At 38.4% G+C, this 22,213-nt stretch overlaps 1 protein-coding gene across 3 annotated transcripts in view; it reads left to right on the forward strand.

Moving 5' to 3' along the window:
- RSPO2 (R-spondin 2) overlaps positions 1-22,213 on the forward strand; it is a 139,600-nt gene that overhangs the window by 78,608 nt on the left and 38,779 nt on the right. For 2 of the 3 annotated variants that reach the window (XM_072852032.1, XM_072852034.1), the window contains exons 2-4: positions 5,707-5,895; positions 17,661-17,804; positions 18,846-19,034. In XM_072852032.1, the coding sequence (XP_072708133.1) occupies positions 5,707-5,895; positions 17,661-17,804; positions 18,846-19,034 (522 nt within the window). The remainder of the gene's footprint in view (positions 1-5,706; positions 5,896-17,660; positions 17,805-18,845; positions 19,035-22,213) is intronic. The other variant, XM_072852033.1, reaches the window with a different exon arrangement.

The following is a 22,213-nucleotide window of genomic DNA, read 5'->3' on the forward strand; positions in this document are numbered from 1 at the left end:
AAATTTAATCCCAGATTTAAAATAACAAAGCAACATAGGGAATCAAGTCTGTATTTTTTCTTTAAATATAGAGATGCTCTGGAGTATAGTGGTAGAAGCAGCAAGCAGAAGGAATAGAAAATGTGTGTTTTGTATAAAGGTGTGTGTTTGTGTTTATGTGCGGTGTTCACACCCGGGTACATACTTACGTGTCTGTACAAAACATTGCTCCTGCTGCAAGGACCTTACAATCTGAACAGACAGCCAGGGCAATCATGTGCTTTGAGACCCAGAGGATGGTGCTAACTTAGAGCATGTGTGCATTTTCGGTTTTACGATGTGACGACAGCAGCGCTCTGACACTGGTTAACATTTGTGGGCCTTGTGGAAGGAGCGAGTTTCCATGAGGGGTTTGGCTGGAGGAAACATGCCTGCCTGGCACACGGAGTTGAGGAGGGTGTTCCAGGCAGGGTCGAAAGAGAGATGTGAGAACTGAGAGTAGCGTGATGTTTTACATTGCGTATGAGGCAGCTGGTAACTTGGAATGTGATTGACCATGTTTTGTAAGCTTGTTATTTTTTCTTGCAGTCTAATACAGAAGAAAAAAGAAGAAGTTATGAAGAAATTAAAAAGGAAGCGCATAGATGTTTCTGCTGAACACAGAGGTGTTCACTTTCTCCTTTAAAGAGCAATTACATGAGAATTGAAAAAGCTGTATGAGATAAGAATGTATTTGCTGTGTAAAGAAACCAAGATGGAAAGGGAAGACTTTGGGGCAGGGGGGATTTTGTAGGATTTAATTATAGCCTGTGTACATAGCGGCAAAGAGAAAGTTATGTCGGTATCTTCAAGATGGTGTGCCTATGTGACACCAAAAACAGTGCTACGGTATTTGATTTGTTAAAGTGTATGTTCAATGTCCAAGTAATTTCGTAGTAGAACATATCATGATTTTCCCTGCTTTGGGACAAGTTGAACTGACAGAAAGGTCCCAGAAGTTGGTATGCTTCTCATGAAGCTCGGAAAAGAATATAAGAAACAACAAAGTGGAAGAACGCTGATTCTGTGATATACACTTCACAATAATTTACTGTATGCAGAATACCTGGAAATTATTCAGTTTGGTGCCTAAGCAACAACAGGGGGAAGTTTTCAAATTCTTCCATAAAGTTTACTCTCTGTATTACAGCATAAAAATCATATTCTCTCCCCTTACCATTGTATAATACTTCAGTGGTGGGTTGTTTTTTTTTTTTTTTGCCTACTGTGGTAAAGAAAGAAAATAAAAATATCTGATGCATTTTTAGGTTTTTATTATAACTTAGTAACTAGGAGAACAACAGGGAAAGTCATCACTATGTGACCATTAACTAGGTGACCATCTTGAACTCTGTTATCCAAATTCGATGTGTGAGTTTAATAATCATTCATTTAAGTAACAATACATGTGTCACATCTATAATACCTCACATCTGAGGATGTTAGAGCAGTTTACAAGTTTTGATGAACTGAATCTCACAGTATTCCTGTAAGAGGGGAAAAAAATACAGGCATAGAAATTACAAAGCATTTGTTAAGGTTGCTCAGGAGATAAAGAAGGAGAGTCCAGATGTCATGGTTTGGGGAACCTACACACAAGTTAAAATTTTTGGATAAATATATACAACTTACAAAATTACTATATTATTGAACTCTTTCATATATCTTGTGTTGACCTTAAGCTGTGAAAGATGTGCTGTCCATCTCCTAAACAAAGGTAGCACAGGATAATGGAGGATCATTTCATGCTGTTAGCTCCTTTTCATGTGAGAGTATTTTAGGACAGAGCTATGGCTGAATCCCAGGGAAGTCAGCATAATTAAAGTTGTCTGCAGAACAAAGGGTTATCAACAAAGACATCTTACCAGAAATAGAAAAAAAGAGGTACTTGAGGAGAGTAACATGTGGATAGTCATAGATAAAGGAAAGTTGGACAGTCAAACTGAGACACATTTTGTAGCCAAGAAGTCTGAATTTTAATGGGGGTCAATGAGGGAAGGTGGACATGAGACCTATATGGACACTACTAATGTATCTGCTCAAGAGAGTAATCCCTGCTTCCCAAACTAGACTATTGAGAATAGTAGCCTTTAACTATACCCATGCTGTCCAGCAATTGTCCTGGCCTTAAGTCATAGTCATATATATCCTTCTCTCTGTTCAAAGTTTCTGAAATAATGCAAGGATTGTACAGCATGCTTGGATCTTTGTTGGCAACATTGACAGTGGGATTGAGAGCACCCTCAGCAAGTTTGCCGATGACACCAAGCTGTGTGGTGCGGTCGACACGCTGGAGGGAGGGGATGCCATCCAGAGGGACCTTGACAGATTTGAGAGGTGGGCCCATGCAAACCTCATGAAGTTCAGCAAGGCCAAGTGCAAGATCCTGCACATGGGTCAGGGCAATCCCAAGCACAAATACAGGCTGGGCAGAGAATTGATTGAGAGCAGCCTTGAGGACAAGGACTTGGGGGTGTTGGCTGTTGAGAAGCTCAACATGACCCGGCAATGTGTGCTTGCAGCCCAGAAAGCCAACCGTATCCTGGGCTGCATCAAAAGAAACATGACCAGCAGGTTGAGGGAGGTGATTCTGACCCTCTACTCTGCTTTGGTGAGACCCCACCTGGAGTACTGCGTCCAGCTCTGGGGCCCCCAACATAAGAAGGACATGGAGCTGTTGGAGTGAGTCCAGAGGAGGGCCACAAAGATGATCAGAGGGCTGGAGCACCTCTCCTATGAAGACAGGCTAAGAGAGTTGGGGTTGTTCAGCCTGGAGAAGAGAAGGCTCCGGGGACACCTTCTAGCAGCCTTCCAGTACCTGAAGGGGGCCTACAAGAAAGCTGGAGAGCGACTTTTTACAAGGGCATGTAGTGATAGGACAAGGGGTAATGGCTTTAAACTGAGAGAGGGTAGATTTAGATTTGATATAAGGAAGAAATTATTGCCTATGAGGGTGGTGAGGCACTGGAATAGGTCACCCAGAGAAGTTGTGGATGGCCCGTCCCTGGAAGTATTCAAGGCCAGGTTGGATGGGGCTTTGAGCAATCTGGTCTAGTGGAAGGTGTCCCTGCCCATGGCAGGAGGGCTGGAACAAGATAATCTTTAAAGTCCCTTCCAACCAAGCCATTCTATGATTCTGTGATCGTGGGTTTTTATGACAACTGTTACATGTTGGGTGGTGTGAGTGTATGGGGTACCCCTAATGAAAGGGGTACACAGGTGTAAGGGGTGGGTCCTGCTCCAGAGTAGTAGAAAAGCATACAAGGACTATGTGCAGAGTGGTGTAGTCTTGTTCATGTTGCCTACTTGGAGGATTCCTTGGAGCAGACTCTCCCCAGGGGCATATATGGGTTATGTTTTGGAAGGAGTTAGTTCCCTCCAGAGAAGAGCATAGGGCCGGAGTGACAGCTACACGGGGTGGACAGTCAAGGCTGAAGTGAACTGGGGAGCTGGGGGTTATTTGTCAATATTGCGTAGCTGCTCAAGAGGGATATAGAGAAAAAATAAATCCTTGATTTGGGGAAGAAACAACATGCTGTATATGAGATCCTGACTTTAGCTGATTCAAACTCCAAAAAACACTTGGAGTGGTGAATAAATTTAGGCATCTTGCATCTTTACTTTTGCTTTGTTCCTTTTAATTCTTTTGTTAAAGTACAGACTTCTCTGAGGAACCTTGAACAAGCCAGAGGTACAGATTTACTGACAGTGAGATGCAAGGAGACTAAAAGGGGATTCAGAAGTCTACAGGATTGCCCACCATGTGTTAAGCAACAATTGCTTTGGAGTACATGGTCACATATTATTTGATGTGGTTACAGATAGGCAATCCCTGCCGACAGTGAGATGAGGGATGCATCCAGGCCTAGCTCATCATCTGTTTGTTTCTCTTCTTCTGTGTCTTTGAAGATGTGGATTGTGAATGAGAATAGTTGCAAGATGAACTATAGGAAAAGTTATATCTGAGGTCTTGTAGGCAACAGGAGATGGGAACTGGTTTAGGAGTATAAGGCAATTGGTCTGGTAGGGTGTGTCATTACAAAGGGGTTAACAGCCAGAGAATCATACATATACAATAGAGTGTAAGGTTGCTATTCCCATCAAAAGGATCTCACCTGGTGAGCCTGGTGCCAGAGGACTCCAACACTCAGAAGGTGTCCCACTGGCTGAGCTGTTTCACACTGGATCACTTGGCTTCTCGTCCTGCTTGCCACCCACTAAGATTATTTTGTACAAGATCGGAGTTGAGTGCTGTCGTGCTGAACTTGGAGAGGCATGTGTGGGGGACGGGAGCAGAGAGGGAGTGGGAATGTGGTGTGCAGATGTGTGAAGGTGAGAGTAAAGCTTATCAGCTACTGGTTCCAGAGGGTGGTGGGCTTTTCCTTTTTTCTTTTCCCAGCTCTGCTGATGAAGTCATCCATTGAACAACCTCAATTATCCATCCATACAAGATAAAAGTACCAGAGTACTATGTTAGGGTGTGAATACTTTTAAATATTTAAAAATATAACAATTAAAATTAAGGGCAAAGTCCTTGCCCTTTTGTCCAGCTGCCCTCAGAGTGGCCTGTATTAAAAAGCTCTTGAGACCCCAAAGACACTTTCCTTGTGTTGCATAATAGTTTTCTTTTGTTTCCAGTAAACCAGGTTTGAACCGGCAAATTTCTGTGAAGTCCTGTAGCCAATTTAATATTTAAAACAGACCTGTTAAGTTATGCTGGTTTGAGGAATGTCTTGAGCCGTCCTTCCTCTGCTAACCTGCTGTGCTGACTCAGTGCCTGAGAAGGAGTTGACAGCACACGGGGACAGGGGAGTGTTCTGCGACTCTGCAGAAAGGCAGGATAGTAAAAGCTCATAAGGGCAAAGAGTGATGCAGCTAAGGTTTGTGTTGCAGTATCAGTCAAGTAATTAAAAAAAAAAAAAAAAAGAAAAAAGAATAGAATTAGTTGAAGGCACAGCAGCTGGTGACCTAAAATGGTAATCTGCACTAAACACCTTCCTTCGGTAATGTCTGTGCATATGGTTTTCAGCCCATTTTGGGTAGAAACTTGTAGAAAAAGAAGGCTCTTAGAAGTTAAAACTGCTACTCTTTTTTGGAAATGATCATCTTGACACTCTCATTGGAAAGACCAAGAAGAGACTGCAAGACAGCTGTTCTAGTACCCCAAGAGCTACGGGGCAGCATGTTTTGCTAGTGCTGTACCTGTACTGTAGAGAGTTTGATACTCTTAATATTGCTCTCTTCATAGGCCAGAAGTTGCATTAGTGTGGTTGCTGGATTTCCATGGACATATAATTCCGGGTGCATATATCAGGGTGCTGATGTTCTTATATTTTGCTGTTGTTGTGTGCTTATGTTCTCAGCTTCAAACTAGAATTCAGCATCTGGGCTTTCCTTACGTTGTACTGGTGAACTTTATATAGCTTGGTCTCTGCTTGCCTGTACTTCTATCTAAAAAGTGTGTAAATTCATTAAATTGCCCTACATACAATTAAAAATATAGAGATTGCATTTATTTTTATTCACTTGCCAGTGCAGATGTATGAGAATGAGTTCACTTCCAGAACCTTCCTTTCAAAACTGCTTGCAATCATGCAGTAGATAAGTAACACTTCAGAGGGAAGAGGACCTCCAGCCAGAATAATTTCCAAATGATCTTAAAGTGTAATTTATCTTCTTATTTTGCAGCTAGCTATGGACCAAATCCAATTTGCAAAGGTTGTTTGTCTTGTTCAAAGGATAATGGGTGCATCAGATGCCAACACAAGTTATTCTTCTTCCTACGAAGAGAAGGAATGAGACAATATGGTGAATGCTTGCATTCCTGCCCATCAGGGTACTATGGACTCCGAACGCCAGATATGAACAGATGTTCAAGTGAGTTTTTTTTATTTGAACGCTTACATTTGCTTTTATAGGAAGGCCATAATTCACGCTCAGTTTTTAAGATGATATGTTGTGGAACATGATGGTGTTTTCACAGATGTCTCAAGATCATCATAAAACTTCTTTGCTAAAGAACATCCTAGCTCATTCCAAGATATGTAACATTCAGCAGATCAAATAGTTGATGTATTAACCTAGTTTTTATTGTTGTTATTTTTATTGTTATTATTGCTTTAGTTAGAAGGGAAATTTAGGAAAGAATAGTGATTTAAGCAGATATTCCTAGTTTTAACAAACAAATTCCCATTATATGAAAATAAAAAAGATTATGCATTAATTAATAAGTGCCTTGTGTAGGTACTAGTCAGTGTATGCACTGATATATGGGTGGGCTTCTTGTCATGCTTTTTGTTCCCACACAAATTTCAGGTGACCAGACACCTCACACCAGACATGCTTTAATATGTAAGTGTTGCTTTTTTAATAAAGCAGATGTACTATTAAAAACAAACAAACAACCTTTCACTTTTAGTACTGTATTTTATTTGGAAATTTACAATCTGCTAATGTGCAACAAGATTCCTTGTTTGCATGTTTGTGCCTAGAAGCACAACTGTTAAAGCCAATGAGTGCTCTGGTACCTCTACACGTTATTTCACCACTGTCTGGCAGTTGTGCCGATATCGATTTTTCCATATGTTCATACGTGGAGTATTACCCATATGGATTATTAATCATTGCTATTACCTCTAATTTGTATTTATGGGGGTTTTTTTGTGTGTGTGTGTCATAGCCTAACCAGAATTAGGTCACCGAAGCTAAGAACCTGAAGTAAGAAAAAGCTTTTATTTGCTTCCTGGAATAATCAAGTGTCTGTTAAATGCACGCCACTCTCCCCCTCAGTACTGCGACATGTCACCGTGTTGTGAGAAAGTGGGTCCTGGATTTCACATCACACATAAACTTGAGACCCACGTGAGGTCACTCCGTGGCAGTCAGGGCTGGAGAGGGAGCACTCATGGCCGTGCTTGGACCCATCCCAGCCAGTGCAATGTGTCCCGCCTCTTTGTCCCCGTTCCCTGTGCGGGCTCCGTGGATATGGTATTCTTCACGTTGTGTTCCCAACTGCTATGTAATATTGCTGAGTGCTGCCTAATCTGTACCAGGTGGCTAGGTTTTGATGAAAAATTAAATGAGACCAGTATATGGTTTATGTATCCTTTCTGAAAAGTAATTTAGGATCTTGGCCTTAATTTTCATAACATGTTTGTGAATTCAGCAACTCGTTCACTTTAAACCTTTCAAAACTGGGCTGCAAAAACTTGCCCGTGTAAAAATGTTTTTGCATACAGTTACAGTTTTGGGACATAGATGAATTTATCTATGTTAGCCTGTACTGTGCTTGTGAGATAGGAAAAGCAGTCTGTACTGGCAGTCTTTTTTTTACTTTCTTAAAAAGAAAAAAAAGTTATTTGCAGAAAGTGGATGGTGAACTCAATATAACTTTTTTTCATTTTTACCACTTACAGAAAGTGGCCTTTTTCCCTGAATTACAGGAGTGGTTTTGAAAAGCATAAATGCGAGTTGTGTCCAACCCATATTGGCATGTGTTGAGCACTGGGTATTTAGCTCGCCCTCATGCCTTTGACAGTCTCCCCCTGTGAGAATAATGATGCAGTTGGATTTACTGACCAGCCCTGGTTCTCCTCCAATGATTTTTGTATTGTATATTCTTATTTTAGTGTAACTGCCAACTGGTGTATTTATAAATCACATCTTCATTTTTGTTCTTGGTTTGGTGATCTTGCATGGCACATACATTGCATTGTGGACATGCAGACATTTTGTGGATTGAAGTTGAGTTAAAGTAAACATTCTTAAAAAATAGGTTTCTTCCTACTTGATGTTAGATACTTTTAGGTACGCTTAGTTACAGACTCCATTGCCCAGATTGTATTATCTCAGCTAAAAATAATAAAAATTCTGGCTATGTTAAAATCCTTCTGGGAGTTACAGGGCTTGAATTACATAAGTTGAAATGATTTCTGCCCTATTAATATCTTTATAGGCACAAAAGCTGTTTAACATTTTATTACTGAAACACTTGCCCATTTTTGTTAGAGAAGCTATAGAACATATTTTTATGGAAAATGTTGACATGATTTTAAAAGCCAAACATAGTTAGGGCCAAATGTAACACAATAAATACCACAGCCAAGTGCAGCAGCTCTAAAAGGATGGAAATTTTGGATCTCAAGACTAATTTTCTTTTCTACATGTAAGCAGTATGTGTGTCTTGAATTTGCTAAGTGGTTCTAGACTGTTTTTCTAGTAACAGTGAATCATGTAATTTTGAGACTGCTTGTCTCTTGAAATCGATGTAGAGTTTCCTGCTGGAGATGATTTTCCTCCTGAACACTGCAGTACGAGAATGCAGTACCATTTGGACACAAAATTGGAAAGTGTTGAGTCTCTTCTGTAGAAGAATGCCCAAGAGAAGAGCTACACTTTGTTAAACTTCCAAGAAATTTTGGTAATTAATGACTTTGAACTGAACTGCTCCAAGAAGAAATAATCTCCTGAGAAAAAAACAAAACTGAGTTAAAGAGTAAGATGAAATCTGTCACCTGGGTGGTTGGTTTAACATTGGTCTGATTAATGGATCAAGCCTATCTATCTTGAACCTTTCAACTTAGTCTGTATCCATAGTAACCTCTACAATTTTAGGGGGAGGAAGCACTCCGAGTTTAGAAATTACAGCTCCCTTCAGCTTTGGTTGGCTCCTCCATTTGTTTAGGTTCACCTTCTTTCTCACAGGAGGGCCTGACATTGCTAAAATTATAATTTCCCCTTCCATGCGCCTTAAGTAAAAACAAGATAAAGAGATTTTAAACAAATTGAGCATTTATTAAACACATGTTGTTAAGTCACTGTATTAAGAAAGATAATGATTTTTTTTAACTTTGTTACAAAATAACAAGACATCATTAATATATCATGGCTTGACTATTTCTTATGTAGTATAGAAGAGCATATGACGTTCTGAGACTATTGTAGCCAGTGCAATTATAACTGTGAGAGGGTTCAATTACCATAGGGGCAGCATTATTTGTTTTAAATAAAATAATTTTTCTGATTTTTAGAAATAGTTTTCATTACTTTTGTGTTTTTTTTCCTTCAAATATGGCTTTATCTTTTAAAAAAAAGCTTAATACAGCATTTGGGATTTTGAAATGAAGTTGGATGGCCAGAAATTGAGGTCTACCTATCATTATTTTATAGGCATTTTTCCCCCCTCCCTATCTCTTCCACTCTCTTTTCATCCTTCAAATGGATTTGGATTTTTTTTATTTGGAATTTTTTTTTTCAGCCTTACTTCGTGTTTTGATGGAAGAGTTTTGTTCCATCCGTCTGGCAACAAAAATCATCATAGTGCTTTGAATTAAGATTTATTAAATCTGTAGTCAATTTAGATTTAATAGGGCAATTGTATATTTGTAAAATACTAACTGAAAGCACTGTGGTTTGGCATTTATTTAAAAGATCTCAACTAATAATGAATCAAGATTAGATACTGGAAATGTATCGCTAAGTGTTTATTAAATGAATTTATTTTTAAAAAATATCCTCACTATAGTATTTTATAATTAGGATGTTGTATTCCAGGCATTGCTCTCTGAAATGGTAGACCTGTGATAAACTTCAGGACCTGTTACTGCCAAGTGACTGTGTGTATCATTCTCTAGCACTCATGTTCAGTCCCTGCCAAAGTTGTAGCCTAAAAATCTTTATTTGTATAATAATAATAAACCTGCAACTGCCTAAGCCACATCTGCTTAGGAGGTTAAATAGCTAGCTATTATAGATATTCCCTTGTAGTCTAAAGCTCTTTTGCTTGTGATTTTCCTCCACTCCTTAGTGTCTCCTCAGTGACTTTCCTGAAAGTTTTGGTGTCTCTTTCCATTGGTTGTTCAACTGATACTCCATGCACTATAAGAACTGCTCACATCATGGCTTTCTTCAGCATCTTGCCTCTGTTTCCTGCTCTTGTTAGCACTAGCACAGTCTTTGTCCCTCATGTGCCCTTGTGTCCTCAAGGTGAGTTATAAAACATGTCGTCTATCGGGATTTTTGAAGTTTCTCCCCGCTCAGGAAATTCTGGAGAGGATTAGCACAGAAGGTGGTGCTGGGCAATGACAGACTGGTGTGGAGTGCCAACGGACACATCAGGATGGCAGTGTGAAGTTAAGTCTGTAGCACCAATGCTGTTTTACTGAGCAGCAGGAGTTGGAAGGAGTGAGTGTGATGGGCATGGGGACAGTCAGGGGATAGGTGAAGTTACGAGGTTCTGGGGTAGAAGAGGTAGAGAGATCTGAGGCAAGAAGAGTAGGGCACTGTGAGTCAGTGCCCAGTGTGAAAGACCAAAGTATTAGGTGCTTTGAACCAAGCAACAGTTGTCACTCCCCAGGAGAACCAACCTCACAAGTTACAGGCCCAGAGGCTCCTCTGGAATGATACTTCAATGGAAAGACTGAGTTTGACCTGCAAAAGGAAAGTGCTAACTGTAGTGAATTATCATCTATTACTTTGACTTCTTAAACACAAGAGGATGCCTCAAGCAAGGACCCCATTTCAGTGCAAAGGCTGCCAAGCCCTCCAATTTAGGAATGCCATGTTTCCTTCCCCAGCTTCAGCCTGCAGCTTCTCTTTGCAAAATATGATCATTACCTCTCTGTCTCGAAGGCGTTCAGTACAGTTCTCTTTCGTACGCTGGTGGTTGCTGGTTTCTACTCATGCAGATCTCCTCACGTGTTCTCACTTCTCCTTCCCATACTCAACTGCTCTTCGCTGGTGTCTGTGTTTCATGTGGAGCAGAACTTGCTGTGAATTGTTGTTGTTATTAACATTACTAGGAACTGACCAGCTGTCTTTTCCACTATGTGCACTACAAAATGTCTTTGTTATGAAGGGAGTTATGGATGGATAGTCAATCACATTGATTACATTTGGAAAGGGACAAGGTGATAATGGAAACACTACAGAATATGCATCTTTCACAAAGGCAAAATAAGATTTGTGTAAAATTTTCAAGATTATGCATATCAGTAAAAATACTTTACAAATGAGTAACTACTTTTTACAGTTGAGATAGACATCTTTTGACCTTAAAATTCATCATATGGCACTTAGTATGAGAAAGTAATATAGTAAACCTTCTTGTTAAGGTATGTTAAAATATGAAGCACGTGCATCTCAATATGGAGCATTTTATGCTTTATTTTGAGCTTCAAAGGCATTATATTTCCCTACCATTCAGCTTATTCTGCATCACCTTATGAGCTGGTGATAAATTTGCTGTGGAAGGATAGTAGCTGTTTTGGTAGCATTATGCTCTCTGTAAGTATAGCACAGAAAGAAGCTGTTTACAGGAGCACATACTCTTTTTTTACAATAACAGGCATATGCACCTGAGTCTAAATTTAATTCAATATCTGAATTTGTATTTTGAACTCCTGGGCTTTTGATTCCTTCTCTAAAATATAAGTCTGTCAATTCTTTAATGTTTATTTTAAAAGAAGAATGAGTAAGAGTGGGTTATCATGACTGTTAGGAAGCCAAAGCAGGTCATGAAAATCTTTTAATGTCACTGTGGTTCATCTGCTTAAAATGTATCTCTAATTTGGGCATGATTTGTAATCCGGGCTTTCTCCTTCCAGAGTTCTTTAATGTACCATTTATGTAGTTTTCTATAAATATTGTAAGTTTCATCCATGTCAATCAGATTTGTTTTTTTGATACTCAAGTAAATGGCAGGGGAAAATTTGAGTCAATATAAATGGAGACTATAAAGCCTAAATACAAATGTTTTATTGCTGGCTAGCTAAATGTACTTCTTGTAGATCAGATTGGTTGCCCTAACCTTGACTGAAACATGGCTCATACCTATTACTTTTTAGAAAAATCTGGTGTATGTGCAAAAACACTTCAGAAGAAAATTATTTCTGAAGTGCCATGGGGTGCTAGAGGTCGCTGAAAATTAAGGAAAAGGGGACTTTGGCTCCTAAGTCCTGTACATAATTTATCTTTTGCCATTCTGTCTCAGTAAGCAAAGTCAAAGATGTTTTGAATTCCTGTCTTTGGATTCTTTTCTGACAATGGCCTTTTTGAAGGGAGAGATTATGATCCTTTTTCTTTTTCTCCTCTGTAGTACCAAAGAATTTGGTCCTTCAGTTTGGTAGGTTTCCTGGCTATTGACTGAGGAGTGGCACAGTATTAGCTCATGGAGTTACGTTTCTTTCTTGAGCATATTCTGTAAGGGATCTCAAGCATGGAGGCACTTTTACGTACTGTAATCTACCCTCGTGCTCTACTGAAATGTCAGTCATTCAAATTCTTACTCTCCTGTCAGCCTAAATTAAGAGATTGCACAGTATCAGTAGACTTTCCATTGGAGAAGTTCTATATCTTGTCCTGTAAATCAATGTTTCAGAGCTCTGTCGAAGGGATAAGTTTTTGTTTCGCTTTGTTTCATCTGACCACTGAAGATACTTGAGCAAAGCACTTCTGTCTAATTTCAGCCCAGCTTAGCTTGACCAGACAAAGTAGTGACTTCTCTTCCACCCTTTTGCCTGGGAGGTGAAGTCATGGAGCTGTGTATTTATAACCACTCCTGTGACAGCTTGTGATTGAAAATAGACTTCTGGGAAGTTAGCTTTTCTAACTTTTGGAGTACTGCTCTTCTTCAGTTCTCACTTTTCACTTTCTAAATATGTATTTATCATGAAATATTATATCTCTTTAGGGTTTTTAATATTATTTTTGCCCATTAAAGTGGGCTCTGGTCTATCTGATGGGATAAGAAAGTTATTAGTTTAAAACTGCCCTTGCTGAAGCAATGAGGACCTTTGCCATGGATTTCAGCAAGGTCAGAATGTTGTTCTTTTAGCATTTACATACAATTCTTGTGTGAAGTATGGTGTAACATTTTAAAAAATGTCATCTGTTTAGAAATAGGCTGTGCTAATCAGACATACCAGTAGATTTCTCTGGGCCTTCCTAAGTGCTTTTTGAAGTCCAGTTATGTGAGGATGGTACCAGAGGAAGATGCATGGTCTTCATATGGGGGTGGCTTTCAAGGGTGTTTTATACCTTTCACATGGAAGGATGGAAGCAAATATTTGACTTTCTGACTTTCCCAAGATAGAAACACTGGAAAGAAAATATGAGATTATGCTAGAAGAGCTGCAGTAAGAGTGTTATGATGCGTCTGAGAGGTCCTGGGTATGTAGAGGGTAGTAGAGCCAGTGGGATATAAGGAGACATGATGCTGAGTGGGAGTAGAAGGCATTTGAGGTCTGGTAGGAAGCCGACTCTTGATGAGACACTGCAAATTGAATACAAGGGAAGGAAGAGGTAGGGACTCACAAGTGTCTGCCCCTAACCTACAGACCTCTTGTTGCTAGCTAAATGGGAACAGCAGCAATGAAGCACCCTTTACTTCTTCACTCTCAGGTTCTGAAGATTAGGTTTCCAACCTTGTCATTGTTGCCTTACAATGACAATGGTAGGCCTGCCAAAGGTATGTGATTGCTCTTTGGGGTTCTTCTGCACGACTGAATTTATCAACTCTTTCTCCCCTTAACACCAATCTTATCTTTCCCTGTACCTCCAAAGTCTCCCTCTTCTAGGAGGGAACCCACTTCTAGGCTCCCTCTCCTTACTGCTTCTAAGATCTCCCAGGCAGTTACCCTTGTCTATCTGGAAACCTCTAGTGGGCACCATTTTCTGTTTACTTTTAGAGAAAAGAAATAAAAATGTTTCTGAAGAATACTGTGCGTTATGCTATATCTATTTCTTTCCTCTAAATGGCTCCCTAGGTCTAAAATCTTAGCTATGCTCAAGTGTTTTGGTCTTGTTTCCTTTGGGTTTTTTTGGTGTTGTAAAATTCTAGGTAATCTTTTAAGTGAATAAAAAGAATACACTAGCAGCGTGGTTTAGCTACTGAAACTATATGGAAAATGAAACCACTGAACTGATGAGAAAAGCAATTGGATCTATAGCTAGTAAAGTGAAGTAATAAAATTGCTTTTGACAAGAACCTTCTCCAGATTAAAAAAAAAAAATCTCTCTTATTTCAGTTTATTATAATTATATCAGTAAACTAACTAGTTAATTTAAAGGGAATCTAAAATGATCTAGAAAGGGGTTTTGAAAAGTAGAAAAGATTTTGCTTTAGGAGTTAGGCATAAGATGCTGAGAGCAGAAAGTTCGAAGGGTTGAAAACTGTGGAAATCAGAAGAAAGCATTTCAGATCATTAACTTTAAAAAAATACTTCCTTGTTTTTTATTGTATTATTTTATGTAAAGGCTAAAACCATTTTTTAAAATGCTGTTTTTCTTAATTATTGTCAAACAGCTCTTATGTAGGTTTCATACTAGATTATTCATTTATTATCCAATTTATTATTTAAATAATAGAATGCAAAACATTTTTGAATTCTGCAATATAATTCCATTAAGACTTATATTTAACAAAGTATACATAGATAATGATGCTGATTAACAATAAGAAACACAAAATTTGACACAGTTATATTTAGTTCCGAACCAATGTATCTTGATATTCATAATGGAGTATCAACGTTCTGTAGGAGTCCAACTAAAAACGTTCTCTCTCCATGTTGGTATATTTAGCTGTAAAAGCAAGAGAATTTAAAGAATTCATTTATTCTAACTTACTAACCTCAGTCACAGTTAAAATAATTTATTAATAACACTTTTATTAAAAAAAAAAAAAAAAAGAAAATTTGCCCCCAAAGCATTTAGATAATATAATAAAATGAAGCTAGGCACCAAAAATAATAAACTCTTTAAAAATGTCTTTATTTTATAACCACTCCTATGGCAGTTTGTAGTTGGAAATAGACTTCTAGAAAGTTAGCTTTTCTAACTTTTGGGATACTTCTCTTCTTTAGTTTAGTTTATTTACATTTTATTAAAAAAATCCCTGCAAGACTTAGAGCTGCACCAGCACCCTTCATGATTTGAGGCAGAGTATATGGAGAATGTCAAAAAGGAGTAGTTGTCAATCCCAGTTGATCTTCGGCTACAGTGTGGTCTATTACTGAGTTAAATTATTGTTATGATTAGTACCCACTAACCCCAAGCATTGTACTGAGTATCACTCTGGTGAGTTAATGTTTTAATTTCTCAGTTCTTAAAGTATTCCTAGTACTTTTTCAGTGTTTTCCCCTAAATTGCATCTGATACAGATTAAATAATGGGCATTTCATATTTGGACTAATTTATCCTCATCGGAAAAAATGGAAAATAAACTGCTTTGGTGGAAAACTCCACCCAGCCTTATCCCAGGAGCCCCTACTAATGCTTCCAAAATATAATTATCATGGCAAGGACTCTACTGTGATACAAAAGAAAACTGGTATAGAAGGCAAAGCAAAAGATATAAATAGGATGGGAGTTTTGAAATATGTTCAAGAAACTGAAAGAAGATTGATTAATTCATTTAATGTTTAAATATGGAGTATTCACATATGTACTGTTAAATAGCAATAGTTTTATGGAGGATATCCCCAGCGTAAGGTGAGGCAGGCTTTCACCTGCTAAGCGTGCTTATATGATATCGAAAGGCAACTTGTACCAAAAGTTTTTCATTTAATCCCTCTTCCACCCAAAAAAAGTTCAAATGGATTAACTTTAAACATGTTACTCTTCTGAAAACAATAGTTAAAACATTATTTCAAAAATATACTTGCATCACTTGGATGTGGGGGAGGGTCACATGATGCTAATTTTTCTTTTAATGTTCTGTTCTGCACCTCATCATTGGACTAAATGATTTGGAAAAACCTTGATATCTTTTCAAACTGTCTTGTGTGGGTGGGCAAGAGGCAAATGTTTTTTCTGAATATTTAAGCACATTGGATTTTTTATTCAAGCATTGCAATTAATAAAATACTTGCAGTACATCTTGAGTGTAACAAACGAGATTTGCAATTAACTATTGCCGTACATGTCCAGAGCAGCTCACCTTATCATTTTGCCTTGCAGACACATTAATGTGGGGAAGTGATTTTGCAGGGTCATTGTTTGAGTATTGATCTCCTGTTCTTTAGAGAGTGGTTCAAATCTCGTGAAAAAGAAATTATAATTCTTGGGAGCTTCCTATAAATTAAACTGAGGATAAGCAGCACAAGTTAGGCTTCTTATATGAACACAAGTTCTAAAAGTCCCTTTGAGAGATGCTGGACACTGGAGTTGGTAGCATGCAGATGAAGTTCGGTTGTGTCTAAGCAGAGCCTGCAGAGCTTCCCTTTGGCAGTGGAAGACTTCAAACTGGTGTTCGCATTCCTTCTAACCAAAGAAAGGTGTACCAGCATTTGAGATACTTTTTTTTTTCTTTTCATGCGATCTGCCTAATTTATTGTCCAATACCACAAGAAATCTGATGTAAAAAGCCTCATATTTCCCTAACTGCTAACAAAGAATAATTTCCCACCACCACCCAGTTCAAGTGTTATGGTTTGCCCTATTTTGGCCTGCTGAAGTTCAAGAATAAATATTAAAATCTGTTTCATAAAGATTGGCTAAATTTGAAGTCTTGTTAGGGGATATTTACCAATAGCTATTTCAGAAGTCCTTATGGTCTGTAATTTTTTTTCTTTAGAAAAGAATGAAGAATAAATGAATGGCATAAATGACCAAAAAGATTAGTATATCGTTGCATGACATGGATAACAAATGCTTCCTGCTGTGACTTCAGATAGCTGAAGACAGGATACAGTTAATGTAGTTTATGTAAAGTATGTATGTTAGCTGAAGGATTAGATTTTTGAACTGAATTTTAAAGTGTTCATTACTGTTCCAAATATAATGGCTTTTACTTTTTGATCTTTGGAACAGTTTTCCCTGGCATTTTTTTGTAGGTATGTATGACTGACTTTCTTAAGCCTCCATGTAAGTATTTCTGCTTTTCAGGTGTGCATATGATTGTTGATATCTAGTTCATTTCCAAGTTGCCATGTTTTAGTATGGTATAGGCTATTTCTGAATAGTCTGCAATCTATTGTGGACAATATTTCTCTTAAATTTTCAGAGAAATCCAATATTTCAAAAGGCAATAGTTGTGGGGGTTTTTTTTACTATTGATTATTGCTTTGTCTTTTAGTCATTTAACAATGGCTAGTTTTTTATGGATTAACTGCCTTAATAATAGAGAGGAGTTGTATCCAGAAAAATTGAGGCTTTTTTTGCATGTTAGCACATGCATATGTGTAGATACAGATATCAGACATAATACATGAAAGCTTTCATTCAGCTATTTATAGGGTCAACTCATGGTAAAAAAAGTATCCTGCTTGCAATGACAAATCATAAACTGAAGACAATACATATAATACATGCATACTTCCCAAAATAATTTGTTGCATCTTAGTTTCCTCAAAATTACTTAAACACAAAAATAAAATATGTAATTAACTCAAATATCACTTAACTAGAGGTTTTATCTACGGTTTTGATTTAAAAAAATAGGATTAAAAGTATGTAGGGGAAAATGTGGTAAATAATTACAGTTAAATGTAATTTCTCTTATAGAGCAGATAGATTTCAGGATGACAGCATTCCTCATTATAGCACTTCGGGCTTTGCTATTTTATTGCTTCATAAAGTCCTTTCATTTTTAGTCTTACCCTAACCGAGCTGTCTTGTTGTTCCTTATGATCCTTTTGATTCAGGATGCAGAATAGAAAACTGCGACTCCTGCTTTAGCAGAGACTTTTGTACCAAATGCAAAACTGGCTTCTACTCGCACAGAGGCCGCTGCTTCCGAGGATGCCCCCCTGGATTTGCAGCCTTGGAAGAGCTTATGGAATGCGTGGGTGAGTCTTCTAGCACATCGGTGCTGCTGAAGCAGCTCTTTTTCCAGGTGGACAGGTTCAAATACTTATGACACTACTTTTAAGCTGATGCTCAGTATTTTCTATCAAGAAATATTCACTAATGGATTGTGTCTGGATCTCTTTACCCCTAATAATAATACAAAATAATAGTAATAAGTTTTACAGACTTTGAAATGTTGTATTATTGGGAATGTCACTCTGTTCTGCATCACAAAGTGCTGTCCTCTTAACTGTAAATCACCTTATATGAGGATTTGTAACTCAGAATTTGTAAGATTTCAGGAAGGCCAGTTTTTGCATTAGAACTTTAAGTCAACGACATACTCCTTGGACTCTTGCCCTCATAAAACTACCTGCTCATTTTGCCTTTTACCAAGGCCAGAAACCAGGGGCAGGGCAGATTGAATTCCTGTAGCATCTGGCCTTCAAATTCACTTTTAGTTTCTCTGCAGCTCCCCCCTTTTCCATTAGCAAGTAACAAATATAAACCACCAAGTAAGTGTTTTTAGTAGAAATGTACTTTATAACTCTGAGCCCGTGTTGGCAGTTCTCACAATATTTCTTGAGTCTCACAATTTGGTGTTTTATCTTGAAGCCTGGGAACTGCATCAGAACAGACCCTTTCTTTCAAGAGTATTCCTCGCATTTCATCATGGAGAGGACCTGGAAATGTGAATTCTTGAGCTTTGCAAATCCTAGTGGCAACCAAATAGGATTTATTTAATAAAAAGAGAAAAATTTAAATCAATCTCATGATTTTAGGAGGGTTTTTGAATATTTGCGACTGACATGATGTCTATACAAACAGGTTGATAGTCTGATGGTTTTATGCTTTAGGTTGATGCCAGCTAAAAAGATTTTTTCAGGTTCTGTAAGAGATTTTAATTTTGTTTCTAAGTTTTTGCCTGTTAACAGTAAAACTTTCAAGTGGTGGTTTCTAGCAGTGTATTCTAATTAAAAAAAAAAAGAAAAAAAAACCCCAGAAGAATTGCTCACTCGTGCTTTCTTTTGCTTTGTCAGAAGGCTGTGAAGTCGGTCAGTGGAGTGAGTGGGGAACTTGCAGCAGAAATAACAAAACATGTGGATTTAAGTGGGGCCTGGAAACGAGAACCAGACAAATTGTGAAGAAGCCAGTGAAAGACACGATACCGTGCCCAACCATTGCAGAATCCAGACGGTGTAAAATGGCCATGAGGCATTGTCCAGGAGGTAAGCATAGTTCATGCCACAAAAATCTTTATGAGCTTTCCTTAACTGAAATCCTATTTCTAACTTGACAAAAAGAGCTATTTCATCCCAGCTGAAGGGGAAATCCTGTCTCTGCTCTGCCAGCCAAGGCTGAAAGGCAGCAGTACTACGGCGGTTCTAATTCGTGCAGCAAGACTCCAGGGAAAGGCTCAGCGTGGGAGTGATCAGTCTCTCAGTAGACTGTGAAACTGTGTTTTTCCTGGTGTGGTACTGAGGCTTTTTCAAAGAGGTGCCTCGTGGAAGAACCGTAACAGGTTGCAGTTTGGGCTTCAGCATGAAAACAATAGTGATGGTGGAATAACTAATTTCTCTGCACATGGCAGGAAAGGTTATGATTCTAAACGTCTCTGCAGGTGGCACACCCGGTGCTGGTGTGATGGGAATTTAAATTAAATGAAGTTAGTGACACATGGCATTGTTAGCTGGAACTATTAGCTGGAATGTCTTACTTGTTCTGAATATTGTAGATCAGGGCCAAACTATGATAGATGTGATACAAGCAGAATACTGATAGATATTGAGCTTTTCAGCATGAGACCAGCTTATGGCAATTGCCACAAATAGATAAAAGAAATAATCAAATTTCTTTATTATGGTGTTTTAAGACTTAAGTAGTGATGCTGATTTGAAAAAGGAAATGGAGTTTCAAATTTGTGTTCATTTTTGTAGACCCCAAAATGGAGAAACGTCACTGGTAGAGAGGAGTTTTTGTTATCTTTTAAATTGAAATGATTTACCTTTCACTTGTGCAGACTGAACACTTACAGAGTTTTCAGCATATGTAGGAGAGGTGGGTGATCAACAGGTGATAAAGATGCCATTCCTTTTGGAATCATAGGATTAAAGAAAGATTCAGGCTTGAAGGGACTTCAAGAGATCTCTAGTCCAACATCCTGCTGCAAGCTGGGTCAACCGTGAGATCAGACAAATAAAAGGGAATAAAGTGTTGCACAGCCCCGAGAAAAGCCATAACCTGATGAATAAGCTAAAAATGAGACAATCATAGAATAGGTACATAAATAAGTTTGCTTTGTGTTCTGGGATTGTTGAATATGTCTCTCTTGGCTTGAACATACTGCGCACCAGCATGTGTGAAAATTATACATAAAGTTTTAGTTTACAGATTAAATCTGTGCAAGCTTCATTTTTGTCTCTAGGACCCTGCCGCAACCTGGAAGAGAATATAAAGTTGATTTTTTGTTATCCAGGTTAAATGAGTCTGTTATGCACTCTTCCTCCCTGTCCTACTCCCTATACTCACTCACACGTGCATGCGCACATAGCGCAGAGTTATAGTGGTACTGGGGTGCATTGTACAGCACAGTTAATCCGCAACCTAAAGAAACTTCTCAAAGACACTGAAGAGTGGAACCTACGAAATGGACATTTCTATAGGAAGGACGAAGAAAAGGTAAAAATCAAGGCTGATTTGGGCTGCCGTGGTGTGTGTCTCATGGTATCTTTGAATGTGAGTCAGCTGCGTCTAGATCAAGGTAGCTACACTTACTAGTGCTTGCAGCCTGCTGAGATGGATCAGCTCTTCCAGTTACTTCTAACAAACCCTGAAGCCCAAACGGGGTTAGTGATCAGATCAACTGGGGAAAAGTTTTACTGCTAAATTGGAAGGAAGAAAAAAGAGCCTGTGTGAAGTTCTACAAAATCTCCAATCAATATTTTCTTTTTTTGCCATTCAGATGCATGAAGTTTAGCTTGTAGTGGAAAATTTGAGAAAATTGCAGAATATTTTCAATTCAACTCCACGTGGTAGAGCTTTAGTCATTTATGTACCCATTGTGTATAGAGGGAGGTAGTTCATGGATGCAGTGTCCAGCTTCCATATAAACTCCTGGCAAGTAGAAATTTACAGGTGTGGGTTAGTCTTGATAATTTAGTTAGGATACAAATTATTCAAATTGTTGTAAATAGTTTGAGAAGTGTGTTTAAGTGGACCACAATATCTATGAATGCTGTAGCATGGTCATCTAACTGTGGTAATTTGGAGCTATTGAATATTCATACCTTTTTGTAGCAGATTCTCTTAGGCTGTTTCAAATTTTCTTGTCCAGCAATTCAGGTCACTGATTAAAGATTTACCTCTCAAATTTTATCATTTCAAAGGCAGAGTGGTGGGCTTTCCTAAGAGTTAGGAAATTTATTGCCTAGTCTATATCAAAATCTTTGACCAAATCTCTGCATTTTTTTCACTACGTATCAGGGAAGTTGTTGGTGCAGACACAAATTCAGTGTGAAAGGCTTGTAGTGCTCTTTCATAATCATGGGCTCCAGTAAATTCTAAAGATTACAGTCCTCTCCTGTCCTCCCATGGTGTGGAATTCCCCGCCTGTGTTTTCAGAGATAAAAATAAATATGTACAAAACTGCAGGTTTGAACTCTCCGCACTGAATGCTGATGCTTAATGCTGCTTCTGTGCAATTATATAAAACACTGGCCAGAGTATAACCTCCTTTATCTCTCCTAAGAAACTCCTGGGGGTGAGTGTGTTAGTGGTGCTTTAAGTGCCTGGGGTAAGTCTTCCCCAGGCCTGGGTATCTCTGCAGGTGAGGAAGCCAAGAAGATTGTCCTGTTCGAAACTCCTGCTTTGTAGTATGTTTTAATTATGATTATATACATGACTGCTCTAAGATCTCATTCCTTTACCATATTTAATTTAGTTAGCAGGTTGCCCCATTAGCCACTTGAAATGTTTCTTTGCTTACTTACTCACTGTGAAGGAGCAGGAGGCAGAGACGCTGGTTACAGGGAAGCTGAAATCGAGCAGATCCTGGCTGTTAAGGAGGAGATTCTGTATTTTTAAAAATGCGGTGTTTTCCTAATGTTGGAAATTTTGTAATTAAACTTTTAAACTGAGGAAATAAGAAAAAAATGTAAGGTTACCACTACTGGGGTACTGAAGAACCATAATCCCTGTAAATGTCGGTTGAGAGGCTGTTAATAAATCCTTTCTCCCTAATGTCCTCAGTACGTAAACTCACACAAATGTGTAGGATAAGTATTGGATTATACAGCTGAAATGGTTGTAGATTGTGGTGGATTAAATTGAGCACAGGAAGTAAGGATATTTTTGGTAGAACAGGGTCAAATAAAGTGCTTTTGACACATGCTTTCTACTTCTGTACACT

Source organism: Ciconia boyciana, chromosome 2 (assembly GCF_034638445.1).
Source record: "Ciconia boyciana chromosome 2, ASM3463844v1, whole genome shotgun sequence".
NCBI lineage: Eukaryota > Metazoa > Chordata > Aves > Ciconiiformes > Ciconiidae > Ciconia > Ciconia boyciana.